Source organism: Megalobrama amblycephala, linkage group LG23, assembly GCF_018812025.1.
Source record: "Megalobrama amblycephala isolate DHTTF-2021 linkage group LG23, ASM1881202v1, whole genome shotgun sequence".
Taxonomy (NCBI): Eukaryota; Metazoa; Chordata; class Actinopteri; order Cypriniformes; family Xenocyprididae; genus Megalobrama; species Megalobrama amblycephala.
In genome coordinates, this window is record NC_063066.1 from 9,783,404 (window position 1) to 9,807,943 (window position 24,540).

Genomic DNA, 24,540 nt, shown 5'->3' on the forward strand with positions numbered 1-24,540 from the left:
GATAACAACATGGCGTAAATAGCAATTTGGGTCACCAACCGGTCCTCCACAGCGGTCGCTCCAATCAAACTCATTCCCGTCTCCACTTGGTTATACATGGCCATGAGTTTCTCCTCTCTGTCCTGAAGAGCCAGTCTAGCCTCTCTTAGCCCAGTGTCTGCCATGGCATACTCCTCAGCACTCAGCTGCTTATAGGCTACACACAGTGTACGGTAACCCTCCTGGTGAGCGAAAACACACAATTAGGCCAGAATTTACTGACTTTTTCAATATTTAAAGTCTCTAAAGGACATCTATTTCAAGAGAGATATAATGAATGATGTTTATGCTTTATTCCAGCATAAAATGGTAATAACATCCTTGGAAATTAAAGATGCTGCAATACATTAATTTTCTGCAATCTATTGTTATACCGTTGCATTTCGCTCAACATGCAACCGAATCCTTTCAACCTCTTCTGGTTTGACTCTTGGGAAGATGGAGGAATCGGCTCCCTTACAGAAAAGCAGCGTCTCCCCTAAATAAACAGTAGAAGACAGATGAGAGACATCAGATATAGAAAGACGCTTCACTCCTTTTAGTTATGAATGGGAGAAACTGAAATGCGCAATATGGCGGAATACGTCGTGCCATCTAAGTAAATTTATGGGACAATTCATGTCAGATTTTGTTGCCGATTTTAAATATGTTATTTAATTGCGTGTTCGCCAAGCAGTTTTTGAAATTTCAGGATTCCCCCATTCAAATAGATAGGACTTGGTTTTGGATGCACGAAATAGCTGCACAGAGGCGTTGCAAATATGGCTGCCGAGTGAACAGACTTTCCTTGAAAGGGACTTTGGAGACATTCTGAGATACAGAGTAAACATAAACTTGCTTCTTACATTATCTACAAAACTCACAACCACAATGCTAAGATGTTCTGTGCGGTTGCTAAGTGGTTCCTGTAGCGTCAGAGACAGTTAGAAGAAATTATTATTTTATTATTCATTCTGAAGTGATATGTAGCATTTTAACTTTAACAGATATATATTACCCAAAACAAAGACAATCATTTTTGTGTCAAAGTGCAGAAATAAATTAAAATTAAAATCTAAATAATAAAAAAGAATTTTTGTGTAGCTATTGGCTGTTAAAAGAACGAAAAAGAAAATTTCAATCTGTACTCGGGTCCCTGCTTCAATGTAAACCTATGGCATTTTCCTGCCAAGTTCATCACCAAGTCTGCTTAAAAGGTCACCTCTCCTCAAGTCACATGGTTTAAGTTATCATTCATGTCAACGGCAGAAATGGTGCAGGACAAGTTACACAATTCAAATCTCTAACCCTGCATATTAGTAATAGCAAAAGCCTTAGCAAGCATCACTAATGATCTCTAGCTCACCTGATCTGGTTTGCACGATGACGCTCATTCTCCGTCGGACTGGGTCAAAGTTTAGGACATGGAGCAATTTATATCTGAAAAGTTAGATAATATGTAGAAATACACAAAACTAATAAGAATATGTAGCTACGCAAAACTTCCATACAGCTAATTATATATCACTCCAGGTTTATAAACATTCAGAGGTGTAAGTACTGAAGAAGCATAATAGCAATAATATTGTGTTTGATGAGATGTCAAGGACCATAACTTACTCTTCTACATCATTTTGCCTGTTCTTGATCTTCATGCACTTACTCTCCAAACCAAGGAAGGTGAAGCCGTATCTAAACAGAGCAAAAGTTATGTCATTAAGTGCCAATGTTCCCACTATTATCAGACACAAGCCGAAATAAGAAACGCGTGACGTGTTCCCACCTCATAGCTCCTTTGACCAGTGCGATCTCATCAGGGGAAGATGCGATGAAGCCTCTTTCCTCCTCTGGCTGGGGGAACATCCCGTCAATACCATCAACTTGGTCCCTAGGAGTTTCCTCGGCTCCATCCTCCTTGACCTGCACCGTGTGGCACAGACAAAGGGCCCGCAGAAACAACTCCTCTTTCTCCTGGCAGACAAAATGAAAAGGGAATAAAAAAATAACACATGCTGCTTAAGAACATGCATATTTGTGCATATTAGTGCTTTAATACTTGGAAAAACTTGAAGTACCTTTAAACAGGAAAACTAATTTCGCTTCCACCATTGTTTTCATTTTATTTGTTAATATTTATAATATAATATATTATTTATTATAATATCATTCTACCATTCAAATGTTTAGGATCAACCTTGGTGAACATAAGAGACAAAAAAAAAAAAAAAAAAAAAAAAAAAAAAAAAACTTACTAACCCCAAACATTTGAATGATAATATAATATAATATAATACTTTTTTTCTTTTTTTTTTTTTTCTTTTTTAAAAAGGTAGTTCAATAACATTAGTTCATCAAAATTGGCAGAGAACAGTGAAATTTCACTGGTACTAGATGCTAAAATTTTGGTATTATGACAACCCTAGTATACAGATCATGTGCACTACATACTGACAAGGGCACTCAGAAAGAAGAAGTGCTCTCAAAGGACCATCTATTTATGGTGCATACAAGTATATTATAAAAAAGGGAGTTAATTCACATAACTTCAGTCCTTCAAAGCCTGCCAACACAAACATTAGACGTTTACTGCCTTTGTATTTATATCTCAGCCTCAGAGGATTTATAATTCAAAAGGTCTGCAGTCAGTTTACATATTGAGGTGTACACATCCAACAACACGATCCGTAAATGTAAAATCAATCCCATCTGAGGTCCTTTGGGTCTCAGAATGAGTGTAACTCACCTGTCCAGCCCTCTGCTGCAGTTTACTCACAGGCCCGTCCGTCACAGTGAAGCCGTCCAGCTCGTCTCTGTGTTTGTACTGGAAGCCGTCTATACAGCACTCTATGAACTCCATGTTGTTCTGGGTCAGTGTGCCCGTCTTGTCTGTGAATACATATTCCACCTGCAGGGTGCAGACAAATGTTGACCTTACCAACTTATAAACCCAGGCAATAAAGCACTCCTACCCAAATGAACAGAGTCCAACGATAAGGACGGACAATTAATTTGTGACAAAACCAGTTGCATAAATCAGTTTAACGAAGCATGGCCTGTAATTTGGAGTAATCATCTGCATAACCAGCCATAAGTGATCTATGACCTCACTGCCCATGGAAGAGCCAGGGACAGCTCAGATTATGGTAATGTCGTGATTTACTTTCATTTGACTGTTCAGCCTAAAAATATTTCAAAAATAAATATATATATATATATATATATATATATATATATATATATATATATATATATATATATATATATATACACAGTATATATATGAATAACATACAAACATATGAATGAATAGAGTATAAAACAGTCATATTTGAGTCATGCCAAAGTAATCCTGTGTCTAACCTGGCCAAGTTCCTCATTGAGGTCTGAAGTGTTGACGAGCGCGCCCTCTTGGATCTCCGGGTCAAAGAAGTCTTTATCCCAAGTGATAAAGAAAGAGCCCAGGAATTTCTGCATCTCCACAGTGACGTACATGGACACGGGGATTATAAAGTTGAAAAGGACCATGAAGGAGAGGAAGTCTGTAAACATCTTCAAATACTGAAATAAAGACAGAACACCGGCATTCAAGTCTTTTCAAAGCCCCTCGGACACAATATCATGAGAAACACGGAGGTTAAACATAAAGCTAATCCTTAATTAAGATTTATTAAGTATGATTTGTGTAAGAGCTGACCACAGCCACCAGAGACCAGATTAGCTTGTAATTTATATTAATTGCATAAAGAATGACTGATGATATAGAGGAAATTGCTAATTGATTCATGTAATCATGCTCAAATCGGTCAGATGTGAAATCCACAGACTGCTCACCATATTAGTGTCTTTCTCCTTCTGCGTTTTCTGGTTGTACCAGGGCTCATCCTGACCTTCTTTGCTCTGCCATATGTACTTTAGTGTAGTACACACTACAGCTTTACTGATGAGGATACATAGATACACCAACAGAAAGGCATTGATGGATCTGGAAAAAACAGGAAACGCATAGACGTGATCACACGTACTTAATCATGTAAACACACCAAAATAAGATGGCAAGAATTTTTTGTATTACTATTTTGTTATGAAGACCTTCGTTCAGCGCAACACCGACTCGTTATTGGCCGGCTCCTGCGTTAGCATCACACAAATGCATTGTTCTGCTCACGTGAACAGCGTCGGCCAATACTGAGCCGGCGTTCTGAGGTAGAACCCGGAAGAACTGAACGTAAACAGCGGATGAGAATGACACAGAAGAGAAGATACTGTTGAATAAAGTAGTTATTTTTGTTTTGTTTTTGCGCACAAAAAGTATTCTTGACGTTTCATAAAATTAAGGTTGAACCACTGTCACATCGACTGTTTTAACAATGTCTTTAGTACCTTTCTGGACCTTGAAAGTAGTGGTTAAATGGCTGTCTATGGAGGAGTCAAGATACAGATTTCATAAAAAATATTAACCCAATAATTTGGGTTCTGAAGATGAACGAAGGTCTTACGGGTGTGGAACGACATGAGGGTGAGTAATTAATGACAGAATGTTCATTTTTGGGTGAACTAACCCTTTAACATTTAAGACTGGAGACACTATTTTCACATAAACCAAAAACAGACGTAAATGAAAAGATCTATCTTGGGACTTGCAATCAATATCGAATCGTTAAAATGAACATTGCTAATAATCCAAAAATCATTCATTTCAACCTGCACACTGGGGTATAATACTGCTCTCGTCACTCACTTTTCAACAGCTGATCGTTTCTGAGATTTGCCCTGGTAGTTGAGTGCCATCTTCGTCTCCATGCCTGTGTATACTGCGACACCTTTAAAAGGAAAGGCAATGAAGAGTGATTCGGCTGAATATAACTCCTCAACATCAAAAGATTTCTCCAATTAAAAGGTGCCAGAACCTACCATTAATCTTCTTGGTGTTTTTCAATGTAGCACCTTTTAGGAGAAGGTTCTCTGGGCCCAAAGATCTAAATTAAACCATAAAAACAAACAATTATGTCAATAAAGACACATTTTGGCACCCAAACCCACGTTAAAGTGGCTCCTAATGAGAAGCATTGCTGGAAATATCCAGGCCAGTTTGGCCTGGTGAAGGACACAGCGTAGAGACTCATAAAAATATTTCAAACGGCCCAGTGACAAATGGAAGAACGTGCAGGGCTTGAAAAGCTGCCAGGCTGGCTTTACTTTAATGCTGCTATGGCGTTACGGGTCGATGGAATAATGATCAGAGGCTAATGCAAAGGGAAAAGACAGAGCTGGAGAGACTAGGAGGTACTGTAGGATATAGTGGACCCATGGGATCAAACCAAAGACAGCCTCACCTTACTGCTGGCTCCTGCTCCGGCTTGTAAATGTGCATTCGGCCCACAAACCTGCAGAAGAACAAACAAGCTCCAGTTAATATGTTCTCTCAAACAAAAAAAACACACACGGAAAAAGGTCGAACAAACGTGCAGACGTCCCATGAATGTAATCAGAGTATTGATGAGGTTAACCTGAAAACATTCATCAGCCATGGAGGCAATGTACTGACGCCATCATGCACATGCATTAGCATTTTGTTTGTTTTATATAGACTCCTTCCCCATTAAAGAAGCTTGATGGTAATATCTGTATTCCAGGACAGTACACTATGTAAATGAGCCTTGTACGAAATGAACCAATTACAAGGAAGATGCTCATTGGTGATGACCCAACAGTCTGGCATATTGGCAACAGCCCTTTGAAGTTTTTTTAGAGACTGACTTTTAGCAGGCGACATCTGGTGCTCTAGAAATCTGAAATGCAAATGTTCTTCTACCTAAAGAGTCTTTAAAGAGATGCGCTTAGCGATAGGGGGCGCTGGAGTCAAAAAACTGCAATTACAGTTGGACTGTCTCTCTAAACTTGCAGATTGTGTTTGTTTCAAGGTCTGTTTGTTCTTTTTACTCAAGCGGAGAGGCCAGATAGTGTTTGACTCTTCCATGAATCACACTGTTAGCTGCTGATCTAAAAATCACACAACTGCCAAAAACAATGTTAAATAAGCTCAAAAGACTGGTTTCTTCCAGTAAGCTCACTCACAATACCTCATGTTTCAATGAACTATCAGGTGACAGTGAAAGGTATTTCTGTTAGGTTTGTGTTCATACTTGTAGAGGTCAGGCTGGGGTTGTTCACACTCAATGGTGGCATAGAGAGACTGCAGGTCCTTCTCTGTGTCCGGCACCGTGTAGTGTGTCTGCGGGAAAAGGCGAATTAGTATTCCAGGTTGCGTTGAACACACACAAATGCACACGGATGGAAGAGGGAGAAAGATGAAGAGCAGAAGGATGATGACGAGATCTGGGCCACCTATTTAAAGAGTTGACTAAAGCACAGTAAAGGAATCCATCTTTTTTATATTAAGTTTATACTTGAACATAAATCACACAAGGTGATTCTTATTTCAAAGAGTAAGGAAAGCAAAAATATTCCTTTTAAATTAAAACATCTACAACCAAATCAAGACAATTGTGCCCAAGTGGTTACTGAGTGAAAGGTGCAAATGCTCACTTTATGGTTGGATTCTCCATCCAGGCTGGCTGTGGTGACAAAACAAGTGCCGTCTTCTCGACTGGACTGCAAAAGAATCAGGTCACAGGGAAAGGTCTCGTCCTCCACCACTTCAACCACATCACCCACCTGAGCAGAAACACTTTGACATTAACCACACACAATGTTCAGTCACAATACTCACACATCCATAGATCATTGCTACTTAAATGGTGGGTTGCAGGTCTGTTCGGATTCAAAATGCAATGATAAATGCAGATAATTCAATAAAAATATAGAATTTTAAAATGTAATTCAAATAATAAAATAAGGCTACATCCACAAGTGTCCTTTGATTTATACAGGCTAATGTTAAAGGGATAGTTCACCCAAAAATGAAAATTTGATGTTTATCTGCTTACCCCCAGGGCATCCAAGATGTAGGTGACTTTGTTTCTTCAGTAGAACACAAATGATGATTTTTAACTCCAATCGTTGCTATCTGTCAATGCGAGTGAATGGTAACACAATCTATAAGAGTCAAAAAACTTGCATAGACAAATCCAAATTAAACCCTGTGGCTCGTGACGGCAAATTGATGTCCTAAGACACGAAACGATCGCTTTGTGTGAGAAACCGAACATTATTTATATAATTTTTTACCTCTAAAAAACCACTATGTCCAACTGCGTTCAGCACTCGCTTAGTGAGGTCTGATCGCGCTCTGACAACGGAAGTAATGTCTAGCCCTCATTGAAGTATATGCGCGAGACATCACTGTCACTGTCAGAGCGCGATCAGACCTCACTAAGCGAGTGCTGAATGCAGTTGGACATAGTGGTGTATTAGAGGTGAAAAATGATATAAATAATGTTCGGTTTCTCACACAAACTGATCGTTTCGTGTCTTAGGACATCAATGTGCCGCCATGAGCCACAGGGTTTAATTTGGATTTGTCTATGCATATTTTTTGACTCTTATAAATTATGTTACCATTCACTCGCATTATTTGACTGACAGACGGCAATGGTTGGAGTTAAAAATCATCATTTGTGTTCTTCTGAAGAAACAAAGTCACCTACATCTTGGATGCCCTGGGGGGTAAGCAGATAAACATCAAATTTTCATTTTTGGGTGAACTATCCCTTTAACTACTTTTGCTGTTTTTACAAAATTGTCATTTTCCTTATGTCATGTTAATAAGTTTGCATATTCCAAAGCTTATGCAGTTATTGGTAATATTAATACATTTCATGGGAATAGAAAAACATTTACTTATGAATAACGATTTTAGTACCATACTGGGCCACCACACGATGTCTAATCGGTGCTAAAGACCTTATGGGTAATATTAGGGATATTTTAAAATACCATTTAGTGAATATTTCTGTTCTTAATATGTTAGAGTATTAATACAGTGTGTGAGAGTGTTTGGATATATGATTGTTAATAGTAACAACAATGATTAATGTATCTTAGAAGTATCTTTTGCTCATCAGGCTTGCATTTATTTGATTAAAAATATCAAGTATCAAAAACAGTAATATTGAGAAATATTACAATTTAAAATAAGTGTTTCCTATTTGAATAATTTAAAATGATTTATAAAATTATTGAATGAACTTTCAGCATCATTACTCCAGTTTTCAGTATCACATGATCCTTCAGCTTGTGGGGGCTTAGCCCAGAGCTGATCTCAAGCCCCCCAGTGATGATCTGAATATATTATCTGCGATGATTATTATTATTATTAGGTTTCTTTTATCATCAAATTATTACAATTTCAATTCAATTCACATTTATTTGTGTAGCTTTTTTCACAATACATATCATTTCAAAGCTTTATAGAAAATGTGTGTCTACATTACAATTTAGAATGATCTGTTATCAAAGATGACTGTATATATTTCAGAATTGTACATACAAATCATGCTGTTAGCTAACAAAGTATTAATTTAAACAATGTATTAATTTAAAGCAGAAAATTTAATAATTTTATAGCGCATCACCGCATAACCGACACGCTGTGATGATAATAAAAGTTGTTAGATTAGCTTACTCCTCATTTAAAAACTTGTTTAACACTAAATACTTAAAATTTTTTCACTATGTATGGGCCACAAGAGAAATATTAAGAAAATAAACTAAGAGTTATATACCGTTATCAGCATATGTTTAAGAAGATTCATCTTTCGTCATCTCTGAGAGAATATGCAGCGTGAGATGTCAAAAGCTCGGTCAGTTTTTACTTTTACCCCCACCCCCCCATGTTGTGCGTCCTGGCGCCGAGACTGGCTAGCTTTATTGGCAAACACTTCCAAATGTTTGTGACCCTAACGATTTGATAGTGTACAGCGCATTTGTTCCATTCCATATACAGCAATGAAACACTCCCAGCTGTGAACGCCCCTAGTGGGCATACTTCTTTTCCACACGTGAAGTATGGCAGCTTGCCACACCCTGAAAGACTTGGCAAGGGTGCTGCAACAGAAAGGTACCTTGATCTTCTCGCTCTCCTTCTTCACTGACCGCCCGTCCTCTAACACCGTCACCGGGTACTTATTCACCTCGTAGTCTGCTTTGTGCCGCAGCCAGTCCTCATAACCCTGAGGAGAATGTGAGAACAGTATGTTGGTGTTTGTGAAAACAGAAGAAAGTCAAATGAGGACTGAGCCAGTCTAATACATTTCTCACATGCACAAATAAAACAATTCTCTGTGAAATTCACACATAACGGATGTGGTTTTCACTGTAAACAACAGGCCTTATTAATAATGAAAACTGCGATGGAGCTGAGGGAGTTGATTCATTTGAAGTTAAAGTGGGCAGGGGTCACACAGGCCCCCTGGGATCTTATTTCAAAGCCCAATTAAGGCCTGAGCCCCGCTCAGTGTGAGGCCACAGAGATCTGGAAGGAAGTCCACCTTCCATTGTGCTTTTCTAAAAAGCTTGCGGCAGGCCGGTGGAAAAGTTGATCCTAAAACAATACATCTAAAGCTGTGAGAGGACCGCTGTGTTGTGACAAGCCCCCGGATCATTTGTTTTGTGTGTGAGAGATGGACTCCGGGGTCAGCTGGACTCTCGGCTGGAGCCGGCATTATTTAAGCAGTGACACACAGCTATAAAACATCAAGAGCTTTAGTGATAGTCAGAGAAATTTGAGGTGGCAGGTGAATAAAAAGAGAGAAAGAAATGAGAAAAAAGTTAAAGAAGGATGAAGAGAGCAGGCAGGGAATAAACAGAACATAATTCAACTGACCTGTTTGATGGCCGTCACTGTGATGACAAAAAACAGAGGTAAACCACTGGTCACGGGGCTGGTCGGGGTATCAACAATCACCTTTAAGAAATGACACACATATAACATTACTTACATTTACAGAATAATTTTACTTCGAAGTGGCATTAACATTCATGCATTGCATTAACATTCACAAATGGAAATCTATGGGGCAAGACATTTCAGAGAGCAGAAATGCAATGCTTACTTTTTTGTTGCCACTTATTTCAATTCTCCTGTTCAGAATGTGTATTATTTAAGATTTAAACGTCCGCTCGGTAGTGGGGCTACCATTCAAGGTGGATGAATTTTTTTTATTTTTTTTTATTTATTATTTGTGGATAGTTGCATCACGTCTCTTCCTTGTGAGTAATAAGTGAGTGCAAATATTTTACCAGGCTTTAAAATTTGAGAACTTTGCACAGATAGGTTAGTAGGCAACAGTGTCAGTCATGCCAACAACATGCCAAATAAATGCTGTTCTTTTGAACTTTCTATTAATCAAAGAATCACGGAAAAAATCCATTATGATTTCCAGGTGTTTTCCATATTTTCTAGATGTACTCATTAACGTTTCTATTTTAAAAATGCAGCTGGACAGGAAAAGCATGCGTCACATCATAACCATGAGTTTGAACATCTAAGATCCAATTGCTGAGAACAGTAAACACCAGTCTATCTTTAACTTAAGCAGTTTGTCATGCAGGAAGTATAAACATCACTCTTTCAGAGAAAAAAAACAAAAAAAAAACATGTTGCAACCACTTGGTGTATTTATACTTGCTCTATGTTTGTGTATATTTGGAAGAGAAAAAATAGGGTAGGTTATGAAAGTCAAACCCACAGAGGTGTGAACATTTTGTTCATCCAATGAGCTACGGCCAAACCCGAAACACTGCGTTTCCCTTTCAGAGACAGAGGAACCATGCAGGGACTGGCTGAAAGTGCAAAAACCACACGCAACAGTGAGGAACGGCATCTTCACTGCAGTAAACAGCTCAAACACAAAGATGCCGTGTGTGGCGTATCGGTGCCAAATTCCTGTAGGGAGAGAGTGTAAAGCCGGCAGGACTTCAGAAGGTGAAAGCCCATCTCAGACCAGCAGCACTCCAGCTCAGAGCTAATAATCCCCATCATCCAGATCACACATACAAAGTACTTTCAGCCCTTACCCAGTCTAAGACCAAATAATCCCAAACAACCCATCTGAAACATCCACACACACACACACTTTGCTTTTGGACTCGACCATTAGACGTCATCTAAACCGCTTTGCGATTCGACCAATCATGTAACATCCCCTTCTTCATCCCACACACAAGCCGTTGCTTAACAGCCACAAGTTAGAGCTCGCAGACTAACCCAAATACACTCAGGCATCTTTAAATCCTGTCCTGCGGCTAAATATCACGAAACCGTGAGAAACAAGCAATTTATGGGCGCGTGCATGTTCACAGGAGAACAGACCTTTCAACAATGGCCCATTAAGTGTTAAACATCTCTCAGTTGCCAGGTGTCTGCTGACAGCTGTTTAGTGGCACCGCCATCAGGAACAGAAAAAAGAAGAAGAGAAAGGGGGCTTTTCCTGTGAACTCGCCACACCTGCAGGAGAAAGCAACGTCAAAGTGATAGTTTACTCAAAAATGTAAATTCTGTCGGTATTCTGTCATCGTGTCGTCATTTTAAAAAACCTGACTTTCTTTCTTATGCAGAACACAAAACAATATGGAAGAAACAGTTAATATATTTTACAGACTGACCTTGAAATTTTGAGTAAAAAACATTTCATTAAAGGTGCCCTAGATTGCTTTTTCACAAGATGTAATATAAGTCTAAGGTGTCTCCTGAATGTGTCTGTGAAGTTTCAGCTCAAAATACCCCAAAGATTTTTTTAAATACATTTTTTTAACTGCCTATTTTGGGGCATCATTAACAACACACTGATTTTTGCAGCGCGCTGCCCCTTTAAATGACTTTCCTTGTCTAATGCGTCAAACATGGGCTGGCATTATGCAAATATTGGGGGCGTACATATTAATGATCCCAACTGTTACGTAACAGTCGGTGTTATGTTGAGATCCGCGTGTTTTCCGGAAGTCTTTTAAACAAATGAGATTTACATAAGGAGGAGGAAGCAATGGGGTTTGAAACTCAATGTATGTCTTTTCCATGTACTGAACTCTTGTTATTTAACTATGCCGAGGTAAATTCAATTTTTGAATCTAGGGCACCTTTAACTGATGTTAATATAACAAAAGTACTCAAATCTGAAGCTATATAATGTACTGAAAATCATAAAAAACAAGAGGTGAAGAGGAGGCGGACCATGACCCCTGTAAATACCACCCTTGGTTTCCCTTGTGGCACGTGTCTTTCTCTCCGAGACTGACCCTTCTCCTCGGGAGCCAGGGCTGAGTCTGGGATTCGGTCAGCAGAAAGCGTTCTAATGCGCTTGTGGTTCCTACAAGTGATGGATGTTGTTTTGGGGCCAGCGGTCCCGCACATCGTTTTTTTTATTTAATATATTGATAAAGGCCCATCTGGATGGAGCCCACTGCGGCTTCCCACTCAATTAAAAATATTAAGAGATGTGGCCCAAAGTGCTGAGGACAGTCTGTCCTGTGCTTTCATTTGGTTTCTGTTTTTAATACACACACACACAAACACACAAATACTGTACATACGTAGTGGGAGTTTATTCCCCAGGATCGCTTAGTAACAGACAGCGCCACTGATATAGTTCATCAGCGACTGTAATGAAATACAGTCACTTCTCTGATGAAGTGCTGCCCCTTCATCGTTTTTACGCTCACACAAAACACCCCCACCCATCACTGCCAGACCCACCTCGCTAGTTCCACTGCGTAGACGCAAACACCATTCATTTACCCTCCGCCTCGAGGGAGCCAATTCCCAAAGCTAACGCTGAACACATCAGTTACCGCCGAAGACGCAACGTGCGAGTTACTAAATACCAACACAGACCTTAGCGAGAGTAGATGCCACAACTTAAACTGCAAATTAAAATGAGGCTGTGAGGAACCACAATACAATTTGTTCAATATGTCCTACTGTCTTAAAGAGGTATTATTTGCATACTGCACATAAAATATCCCTAATATGTGACAAATATCTCTGAAATTATTGATAATTTCCCCCAACATATGTTTTGGGGAAATTCAAGGAATGACACAGAAAGTTAAACGACACCCAGGTGCCGATATAAAGGAAGAAATCTTTAGGTGCCTCACTACTTCTGTTCTTAATGAGGGGGTCCAGGCCCGTTGGGAGGGCCTCAGCAAACTTCCAAAGGGGCTACAGAATGACTTAACTGACTTAATTAAAGGTGCCATTGAATTGAAAATTGAATTTACCTCGGCACAGTTGAATAACAAGAGTTCAGTACATGGAAATGACATACAGTGAGTCTCAAACTCCATTGTTTCCTCCTTCTTATATAAATCTCATTTGCTTAAAAGACCTCTGAAGAACAGGCGAATCTCAACATAACAGTCGGGGTGTACGCCCCCAATATTTGCATATGCCAGCCCATGTTCCCAACATTATGAAAGGCATTACACAAGGGCAGCCAGTATTAACGTCTGGATGTGCACAACCGAATCATCAGACTAGGTAAGGAAGCAAGGACAACAGCGAAAAATGGCAGATGGAGCAATAATAACTGACATGATCCATGATAACATGATATTTTTAGTGATTGTGACGAGCAGGGCGGGCGAGAGCCGTGAGGGAACGGCGCGAGGCCGGTGACGCGAGGGATAATGAGCGTCACCTGCGAGGCGTGCCGGCCTCGAGTCTCTCACGGAGGAGCTCCGGAGGCATAAAAGGAGGAGCGACATCAGTGAAGGACGAGAGAGGACCAGGCCTGGACTTTACATTATGTTTTATTATGTTTGTGTGGCCGGCAGACGTCCGCGAGGGTCTGCCGGCATTACTTTCGTTTTGTTTGTTTATTTTGAGATTAAAGTTTTGTTCAATGTTCGCCGGTTCCCGCCTCCTTCTTCCCACATCTACTAACCTCGTTACATTGGTGCCGAAACCCGGGAGGAAGGAGGGACATGCTGTCGAAGAGCCCTCGCTGCTGAGGGGGATTGCGGTGCTGCGGAGTTCGGGCAGCGCGGGAGTGTGTGTAGACCGCGAGAGGCTGCCCGAGGCGGTGGTGCTGGAGCCTTGTGAAAGGTGGGACGGAGACCCGGATGCCGTGCTCCTGGGACGAGGTGGGGTGGCTGCCGTCCTGGACCTGGAGGGAGCGGAGTCGCCGCCGCCGTCTGCCGTGGGCCGGAGCCTGCTGCCGTCCGCCATGAAGGGGAGGAGCAGGGGACGGGGGACTCGCTGCCGGCTGCCCTCAGTCGGAGGAGCCATCGCCGGCCGCCAGGAGGCGGTCGAGGATCGGGCCGTCCACCGAGCGTCCAGTGCCACCGCATGGCACCGCGAGGAAGAGCCTCCCGGCTGGCTGAGGACCAGGCGGCAGTGTGTCTGGGAACCGGACCAAGAATTTTTTTTTTTCTTTCTTTTTCCTCTCTCCCCTCTCTCGTCCTGTCGCTCCCTTGCTTCCGTCTCCTTTCTCTCGTCTCGTCTGTCCTTACCCCCAGGTGCTGCGGCCGCCGAGACAGGCCCCGGGGGGGAGTAAGCGCAGTCGCGGGAGTACCCCTCGGCCTGCGAGGGGCGTTGGGGGTATGTGACGAGCAGGGCGGGCGAGAGCCGTGAGGGAACGGCGCGAGGCCGGTGACGCGAGTGATAATGAGCGTCACCTGCGAGGCGTGCCGGCCTCGAGTCTCTCACGGAGGAGCTCCGGAGGCATAAAAGGAGGAGCGACATCAGTGAAGGACGAGAGAGGACCAGGCCTGGACTTTACGTTATGTTTTATTATGTTTGTGTGGCCGGCAGACGTCCGCGAGGGTCTGCCGGCATTACTTTCGTTTTGTTTGTTTATTTTGAGATTAAAGTTTTGTTCAATGTTCGCCGGTTCCCGCCTCCTTCTTCCCACATCTACTAACCTCGTTACAGTGATATTTGTAAATTGTCTTTCTAAATGTTTCACTAGCATGTTGCTAATGTACTGTTAAATGTGGTTAAAGTTACCATTGTTTCTTACTGTATTCACGGAGACAAGAGCCGTCGCTATTTTCATTATTAAACACTTGCAGTCTGTATAATTCATAAACACAACTTCATTCTTTATAAATCTCTCCAACAGTGTAGCATTAGCCGTTAGCCACGGATCACTATCAAACTCATTCAGAATCAAATGTAAACATCCAAATAAATACCCTACTTACGCGATTAAACATGCTGCATGACGAACACTTTGTAAAGATCCATTTTGAGGGTTATATTAGCTGTGTGAACTTTGTTTATGCACTGATAGAGTCGAGAGCTCGGGAGGGGGCGGAGAGCGCGAGCAATTAAAGGGGCTGCAGCCCCGAATCGGCGCATTTCTAATTATGCCCCAAAATAGGCAGTTAAAAAAATTATTTAAAAAAAATCTATGGGGTATTTTGAGCTGAAACTTCACAGACACATTCAGGGGACACCTTAGACTTATATTACATCTTGTAAAAAAACGTTCGATGGCACCTTTAAAATGCTATTATATAAAAATAAATAATAGATATGTAAACTGAGAATTTTTCCCCTCAATGATTACTGTTTTTATTGAAAAACTTACAAAGTGAATTTTTAATTTATTTGAATGTATTCAATTATATATTAATTGCATATTAATAAAAAAATAAAATAATAATTTAATGTAATCAACACTACAAGTTCTGTTTAAAAAAAGTTTGAAAATAACATAATTACAAATGTTATAATTACAGCAGAAATACCAGAGAAAATAACTTAGCCAATACGTGGGGCCCATATTTCCAAAGGCTGAGAAGCACTGCATTTAAAAAAAAAAAAGATTCTTGAGGCATATTAATTTTTAAAGGATTAGTTCACTTCAGAATTCAAATTTCCTGATAGTTACCAATGGGTTGAAGGTCGAAACTACGGTTTCAATGCAGCTTAAAAGGGCTCTACACAATCCCAGCCGAGGAATAAAAGGGTCTTATCTAGCGAATCAATCTGTCATTTTCTTAAAAAAATAAAATAAAATAATAATTATTGGAAAGGTCACACATGACGTAGGCAGAAGTACCACGGTAGGGAGAAAAACTCCATTTCATTTCCTCCTCCAACTTCAAAATCATCCGACATCATTGTTTTACCATTTTTTTTTGTTGTTGTTGTTATAAAGGCCGTTTGACTTAGTCTTTGCACGTTCGCTTTGTAGACACCGGATCGGTACTTCTGCCTATGTCACGTGTGACTTTCCAACATTATATAATGTTCAGTGCATCGCAGAGCTAGTACAAGTATAATTAATTATTTTATTAATTTATTTATTTATTTATTTTTTAAAAATGACAGATGTTTCACTAGATAAGACACTTATTCTTTAGCTGGGATCGTGTAGGGCCCTTTAAAGCTGCACTGAAACTACAATTTGGATCTTCAACCCGTTGGTAACTGTTGATGTCCACTATATGGAGAAAAATCCTGAAATGTTTTCCTCAAAAACCTTAATTTCTTTTCAACTGAATAAAGAAAGACATACAAATCTTGGATGACATGGGAGTGAGTAAATTATCAGGAAATTTGAATTGTGAAGGGAACTAATCCTTTAACAACAGCATATTTTTTTTACAAGTTAAAGTGACCTGTTGCCAAATTAAGCATAAACAGTCTGCATAAAAACTGTACTAAATATATCTGCTCTTATCTGCCAACAAAAACATTATTCTACATCAATGAAATGCTGCATCAGAGCAACATTAAACTCTGCTGATGTCAATCAGCATGGATCTGTGTACCATGAGTGTGACTCCTGTTTAATGATTCCCAAAAAATAAATGTAAAATAACGTTTATTGGCTGTAAAATGTATCTGCAGGCTCCCACCTGTGTGTGTTTGAACAGGTGTAAACCAATGTTTCTCAACGGGTGGGTCACAGATCTGTTCTGGTCTCAGACAGCAAGGAAAAACATCCTAAATGCAAATAATAAAATTCAACGAGGGAATTATTTAATAATAAAAGTCAATGTTGCTTTAAGGACATTTCTGTTTACTCCCATACGGTAAAAGGTTTTGATATCGTGTCTGACTGCCACTTTACATCCAATGTATAATCTGGGTCCTGAAGCAAAATCAAAGTTTTAAGGTATAGATGTCACTGCAGATGTGCCCGTTCCATTTTTAAAGCATTATAGCCTGGAATCGCACTTCTGTGCGTCATGTTTGCCCCTGCATATTGTTTTAAATAAGAACTTATTTAAAATGAAAAATCAGAATTTTTGTGTAACAACCCAGAATAGTTTGCTAAGAATCAGCGAATCAAACTGTATGTGCTGTACTTCTACCCTCACATCGATCTACTCTAAGATATATGCACAAAAAAAAAAAAACACCCATCTCATTTCACCCTCTCTCTCTATAACGTTTACTCAAGATTATGTGCTAATTTCCTCTTTACGGTTATGCACACTTCCACTCGGCTGAACACTGACTGCTTGTTAGCGCAAATCCTCATCTGCATTCACACAGACACACACACACACACACACACACACACACACACACACACACACACACACACACACACACAGGTATTTAGAACATTCTAGCAGAATGTGTGTCAAAATGTGCGTGCGAAAGACAGAGATCCCCCTCGACTCCTCCCCTCCTTCTGTTCTCTCTCTTCCCATCTCTCTTTTCCCATCAGGACCCCGGCGAAGGCACGCAGTGCTATTTTTAGCATACTGGTGCTTTTTTATCAGTCCGTGTCTATTTGTGGCTCAAAAGAACTACAGAGGGCTTCCTAGCTGCTGACGTCAGCAGTGCTGTGCTGCAGAGGCGTACGGGAGAGGGGAAGAGAGAGAGAGAGAGAGAGAGAGAGAGAGAGAGAGGGGGGAGAACAAAGAAATGAGGAAAAGAGAGGGGGTGTGGAACAGAAAAATGGCAGGATGAAGAGAGGTGGAAGGATGGGGAGATAGAAATGGGCATAAGACGGTGAGATTGCAATGGTGCGTTTGCAATGGGCCTCAGGAGAATTGCGCGGTTCTATTTGGAGGTTGGTGATTTAAGAGCAGGTCTTGTGTGACAGGCGCGAGTGTGTGTCTCCCTCGTGCTGTTATAATAGTGGGCTGCATGAGGAGAGCTAGTCAGAGAGGATAAGGAGCCCCTCAAGAGAAAAGCAGGATTAGCTGAGGCATGCCAGACGCATGCCAGAACCAGGCAACACCTGGGGATATCTCTCTCACACACATGCACACAGATCACATCACAACATGAATGTACATAAGACATACTGAGGCATGCACATTTACTATAGACTGTGTCTGAAACCAAATCAATCTCCCTTGTTTAGTCAGTCAATCTTTTAGTAAGAAGGTAACTTTTATAAAAGCAGCATAATCTGATGATCTAAATCATTTAATTCATGTGATATGATATGCAATGCTTAGTTTAAGAGAGCAATTGGTTCATTACATTGGATCAAAAAGTTTATGTATGTATGACTGCTGCTTTCAAATGATCTATCAGAGGGTTTTTCTTTATATATTTATTTTCAAAGAACCGCTAATTAATGAGTATGATTTTGATTCATTAAAATAACTGGCTTATAAACTTATAAACTTTCACGAGAAAGACTATAATGGTCGAGAAATCTGTTTGCGTTTACAAAGTCTTGTCCTTTTCCATTTTGCAGTATATACAGTAGTCATATCTAATTAATCAGTTTAACTCAGGTAATATATGTTTTCATTAGTATTCTTTCACTTCCATTCAAACATATGGGCTCAGTAAGATTTAAAAATTAATAATACTTGTTCAGCAAGGATGCATTAAATTGCTCAAAAGTGACAGTAAAGATCATTTTTAATGTTAATTTTCTATTTCAAATGCTGTTCTTTTTAAACTTTCTATTCATCAAGGAATTATGAAAAAAGTATTACCATTTCCACAAAAATATTAAGCCTCACAACTGTTTTTAATATTGATAATAGTAAGAAATGTTTCTTGATCATCAAATCGTCACATTAGAATGATTTCTGAAGGATCATGTGACACTGAAGAGTGAAGACTGAAGTACTTGTGCTGAAAATTGCCATCACAGGAATAAATTACATCTTAACTCAATATTTGAAAAAAGAAAACATTTTAAATTGTAATAATATTTCCCAATATTACCATTTTACTGAATGTTTAATAATAAATGCAGCCTTGGTTACTTCTTTCAAAAGCATAAAAAAATAAAATAAATAAATAAATAAAAATCTTTCTGAGCCCGAACTTTTGAACGATAGTGTACACGTCTCGATGCCAGCTTATCTCAATATACTGCCTAATCTCAGCATTTGCAGGTTTTGGATACATTCATAACCAAATATGACATTAGCTTCAATCTCACACACAAAATCAGCTGCCAAATCAGGCGTCAAATTGTGCGTTTCATTTTTCACTCCTCGTGCATCTGACAGCAACAAGACCATATGCTCATGGGCGTAGCTTGTGGGGGTGCCAGGGGGTCTTTTACTAAATATACTTTTAATTAATAATATTTCAACTCAAAAGTAAATATGCATATAATGTAGTTAATTTATATGGTTATTTTGTAAATAAATCAAATCAAACTTCATAATGCCTCCCCCCAATCTCATTTGTGTAAAAAGTTGCCATGTGATGAATCTGCATTTTGGCAGATAATAGTCTGTGGTATAAGACTGCTTGCCCGTAGTGTGGCGTGAATGGATATTCAGCAGGGTTTTGTTACAACATACAACAACTGCAGAGAAATCTGGACCAAACCAAAATAAAGTCAAATGAAGATCCTGATGCCATGCATGATGACTCCAGACCCAGACAATCTCATAAAGGTGACCCGAAGGATGCTCAGTTGTAGTTGCTCTTGCATTTATGTCGGGAAGAGAACAATTTGACATTACATTCAAATGTTATTTAATTTACACAGAACAAAACTTAAACAGATTTTAGAATATAAACTGCTTAATTGGCCATTTACTGCCGTTTGTGTGCCTGCAACTGTGTGTTTAACTTGAATTATGTCCAACAGATACCCGTTTTAAAGCAGTGGGTGAGTAACTCACTTCTTGATTTGCTTAATAAAATTCTGCTTCGAGATTCTGTTGACAAACATGTTTATAGTGCATTATTTTTAACGTGTTTATTGCTAGCGCAGCAAAAACAGACGTAGCTCAAATCATTTGTGTGTGATGTATCTGGTAACCATGACAACCTCACACTTGCTGCTGCTCTATGTAATCAGTAAAACCACTTGAATGGTACACGTAGTGTGAATTTGTAAGTTCACTACAGAAAAGCTAAAATGCATCTAAAAAATTGACGGACCATATCGACAAGCTCAAACATTAAGCTACGCCTATGAATATGTTCTTCATCAATCCACCATTACCCTTTATTAAATACACACACTTCACTAAATGGCATCGGCTGTTTACACGGTTCCACTCTCTAGTTTAACTAAGGTCATCTTCATGTGCTTTTATGGAGTGGAGAAGCACAGGCTTCCCCGTCTCGCTGTCTCCCTCTCTGCCATTATCACAGGTCCAGTGACATCGGATCAGCCAGGCTATGAGTCACGCATAAACACACCCGTATCCTCACACACACACACAGAGTTTGTTTCTCTAGGGATGGCAAATGCTTATGACTGATCAAATGCACTCACTTACCTGCACCAAGAATATGATGAGGAAGTAAAAATTAGCAATTCTTCTAAACTGCTCAAATAGGTTCTTTGGCAGGAAGTTCCACACTGTGTACTGAGGAAGTAAGAAAACAAAACAAAAAAATTAAACAGTACCCAACAAGCTGTCAATCAATTGCTATAATCATTTAAAGCTAAATGTAAAGGGTTTTCTTCTCCAAAAAATTAAAATTGTGCCATCATTTACTCATCTTCACACATAGCTATTGTGTGGCTTCAGAAGACTCTTAAAGGGTTAGTTCACCCAAAAACGAAAATAATGTCATTTATTACTCACCCTCATGCCGTTTCAAATTGCAACCCGTAAGGACCTTCATTCATTTTCGGAACACAAATTAAGATATTTTTGTTGAAATCCGATGGCTCAGTGAGGCCTGCATAGGGAGCAATGACATTTCCTCTCTCAAGATCCATTAATGTACTAAAAACATATTTAAATCAGTTCATGTGAGTACAGTGGTTCAATATTAATATTATAAAGCGACGAGAATTTTTTGGTGCGCCAAAAAAACAAAAACAAAATAACGACTTATATAGTGATGGCCGATTTCAAAACACTGCTTCATGAAGCTTCGGAGCATTATGAATCAGCGTGTCGAATCATGATTCGGATCGCGTGTCAAACCGCCAAACTGCTGAAATCACGTGACTTTGGCGCTCCAAACCGCTGATTCGACACGCCGATTCATAATGCTCCGAAGCTTCATGAAGCAGTGTTTTGAAATTGGCCATCACTATATAAGTCATTATTTAGTTTTTTTTTGGTGCACCAAAAATATATTCGTTGCTTTATAATATTAATACTGAACCATTGTACTCACATGAACTGATTTAAATATGTTTTAGTACATTAATGGATCTTGAGAGAGGAAATGTCATTGCTGGCTATGCAGGCCTCACTGAGCCATCGGATTTCAACAAAAATATTTTAATTTGCGTTCCGAAGATGAACGAAGGTCTTACGGGTGTGGAACGGCATGAGGGTGAGTAATAAATGACATTATTTTCATTTTTTGGGTGAACTAACCCTTTAATATAGAGCACAACAGGTCTTCGAACTGGTTCAAGGAACGAAAACAAAAACCAGAAATGAACAAAATTTTAACAGGGACAAACAAAAACGAAAAATCCAACAGGAGTGAAATGCCCATGCAACTGTCAAGTGATCCTATGTAAAACGCAAGGCAATGTGCTGCATTAGCTGTTGGATCTCAGGGGTTTATCAGGAGTTTATCCGAGGATATGTTACCATGGCAGGTTATATCCAGCGTGGTGTGTTTTGAAACCAGCGAAAATTTCAGGTTAGTGTGTAGAACATACTATTCAGAAAATTAAAAAAAGAGTTAGTATTGTGGCTTTATTTATGGTCATCAGACACTTAGGTGTGTTGTTAAATTATAAAAAAAAAATTCCACAATCAAGCTCAAATGGAGTTACAAGGATTTTCACCAGCGAATATTGGAGATTTGTGTTTTGTATGTCATTGGAACGGCCGCATCTGAGTCAGTAAGTGCATCGCATTAAGTTTTTATCAACTTACAGGTTACAAAGATAATTGTAACTATGTGGACACTCAGTTGGTTCGGTCTTTTAATATATTTAACAAAAAGCTTGTGTTATAAAAGATGAAGTGTTACGCACAAGCTACACTGGCTAGATGGCAAATACCAGACTAAGACACACTTCTGCGCTCCTCAAATATATAAAACATTAGCCTTTACACGCATTGTGTTTTGAATAAAGAAAACACTGTACTTATTCAAAGAACCAGTTTTTTATTTACACTTTCTCTGCAAACAAGCAGAGACAGTCCCCAAAATGCATGCAGGACTTCATTCACGATTGAGGCGAGTGGAGCTACTGTATGAGGTTTTGCCAACAGCACAATTCAAGCTCTGGTGGTATACGCAATTTATTTTTTTTTTTTTAAATAACATTATTGATTGGAAATTTTTTCTAATCAAACTGTTTTTGGAATGAAAATATTACAGAAAGAATGCATGAACAGAAACTATAAAAAACTGATTCTGCTTAGAGTAAACCAACTGAATTTTTTTTTTTTTTTTTTTTTTCATTTTTAAGCCCTGCCGCACAAGTTGTATGAACTACTTTTATGGCGCTTTTGTCATTTTTTTAACTTATCAGTCCCAGTCCCCATTCACTTTCATTATATGGAAATGAAGCATAAACACTAAATAATACTAAATAAAATAAAAATATTAATACAGATTTTTTATTTTTAGGTGAACTATTCCTTTACAGCAATGTGATTGTAAATCTACATCCTGATGAAAAGCTGGAGGAAGGATTAAATGCATTCAATATTCATCAGCTCCTGTGTTTGTGCTTTTCTGGGTGAGGGAGCTGAGATGACTTCAATAGCTCCAGAGCTCTCTGATGTGTGCGACCGGGCAGCAGCTCTCTGGGCCAGCAGGTATTACATTGATTTGGATTAGAGACTCATCGCATTCGTTCGGCAAACCCCAGAAAGGGGAACCTGCCACCTGATCCGTATGATGATGTCTCGCAAGACGCTTCCTTTTTGGAAATAGACAACAGCAGAAGTGCGCTAGCTCATTTATAGTTAACGTGAACATTTAAGGCTGAATCTAACACGAAAATATAAAAGGAAAGCATTTTATATTTTGATTCTGTGACTTCTATTTCAAATAAAACTTTTTATTAAAAAAATAAAAACCTAAATACGTTTTTTGTGCAAATATGTGCAAATGAATAAGAAAACTATATACACAAAAAAAAAAAAAAAAAAAAAAAAAAAGTAAAAATACTAAATTTTTACTAAATTTATTTATTTTATTTTTTTGCGATGCAGTATCCGTCACGCTGCTGTCACTGCTGGACTTTCAAATACCCAATAAGCCAAATACTCAGCAATACAACTGAGAATAAATGCAAACACTGACTGGATAATGTAGAAGAGGAGACAGAGAGAGTGAGAGAGAGAGAAATAACTGGAATATGGATAGCTATTTTTACCAAATATAACCATCACTGCTAAATAATGGATCACTAAGGGTGAGGAAAGTGAGTGAGTGCAGAGTGGAGCACCTGCAATAAGATAAAAGGGAATACATCATTTCTAACAGAGCAGATGTTCTACTGAGGTGAACTCAAGAAGATGTGGCAGGTTTGGACCTCTTTTAGAGGGAAAAACTGGATCCAAGGGATAGGGATGTCCCGATCACGTTTTTTTGCCCTCGAGTCCGAGTCAGAGTCATTTGATTTTGAGTATCTACCGATACCGAGTCCTGATCCGATACTGCTATAATACATAAAAAAGAATAAAGAAGAGCGAAAAAACAGATCCAGGATCCAGGAACAGTGCTTTTCAGGTTTTTCAGGTATCTAACAGTAGTTTTCACGTACAGAAAATGGATAAAGTAATCAAATATAAAATATCACTGCATCTTTACTGTATAAAATAAATAAAGATTAATCATTATTGAAGTTACAAAAACTATTCAGTCAAGAGCAGTGAGTGATTTCTTTGTTATTTGTTGTTTGATTTAACATTAAAAACAGGCAGCAGGAATAGTTTTTTTCCCTACAAGACATGCACGATCCAGTAGGCCTACATATACTGTTACACATGTGCCTTTCTTTCTCGACTAATATACGTTCACTTAAAACATAACCGACTATGTTTGCTAGGATACTCGCTAAGACGGGCATGTTGACATAATTTTTGTATGAATTTGTCCGCTGAAGCGCAAGACTTGAAAGAGAACTCAGTATTTGCGCGCTGACTGAAATAAGCGTGTGCGCGCTTCGGATGAGCGCACACAAATGGCAAATACCAGACTAAGACACACTTCTCCGCTCCTCAAATATATAAAACATTAGACTCGCCTGTATGAATTTGTCCGCTGAAGCGCAAGACTTG

At 39.2% G+C, this 24,540-nt stretch overlaps 1 protein-coding gene across 4 annotated transcripts in view; it reads right to left on the reverse strand.

Moving 5' to 3' along the window:
* Nucleotides 1-24,540, reverse strand: part of atp11c (ATPase phospholipid transporting 11C) — a 77,138-nt gene that overhangs the window by 14,123 nt on the left and 38,475 nt on the right. For all 4 annotated transcript variants that reach the window (XM_048177021.1, XM_048177024.1, XM_048177022.1 and 1 more), the window contains exons 3-18: nt 20,602-20,691; nt 9,803-9,883; nt 9,042-9,149; nt 6,565-6,693; nt 6,162-6,250; nt 5,352-5,402; nt 4,930-4,994; nt 4,757-4,838; nt 3,850-4,000; nt 3,379-3,576; nt 2,762-2,923; nt 1,802-1,989; nt 1,639-1,710; nt 1,385-1,458; nt 414-517; nt 40-221 (exon numbers count right to left, since the gene is read on the reverse strand). In XM_048177021.1, the coding sequence (XP_048032978.1) occupies nt 40-221; nt 414-517; nt 1,385-1,458; nt 1,639-1,710; nt 1,802-1,989; nt 2,762-2,923; nt 3,379-3,576; nt 3,850-4,000; nt 4,757-4,838; nt 4,930-4,994; nt 5,352-5,402; nt 6,162-6,250; nt 6,565-6,693; nt 9,042-9,149; nt 9,803-9,883; nt 20,602-20,691 (1,826 nt within the window). The remainder of the gene's footprint in view (nt 1-39; nt 222-413; nt 518-1,384; nt 1,459-1,638; nt 1,711-1,801; nt 1,990-2,761; nt 2,924-3,378; nt 3,577-3,849; nt 4,001-4,756; nt 4,839-4,929; nt 4,995-5,351; nt 5,403-6,161; nt 6,251-6,564; nt 6,694-9,041; nt 9,150-9,802; nt 9,884-20,601; nt 20,692-24,540) is intronic.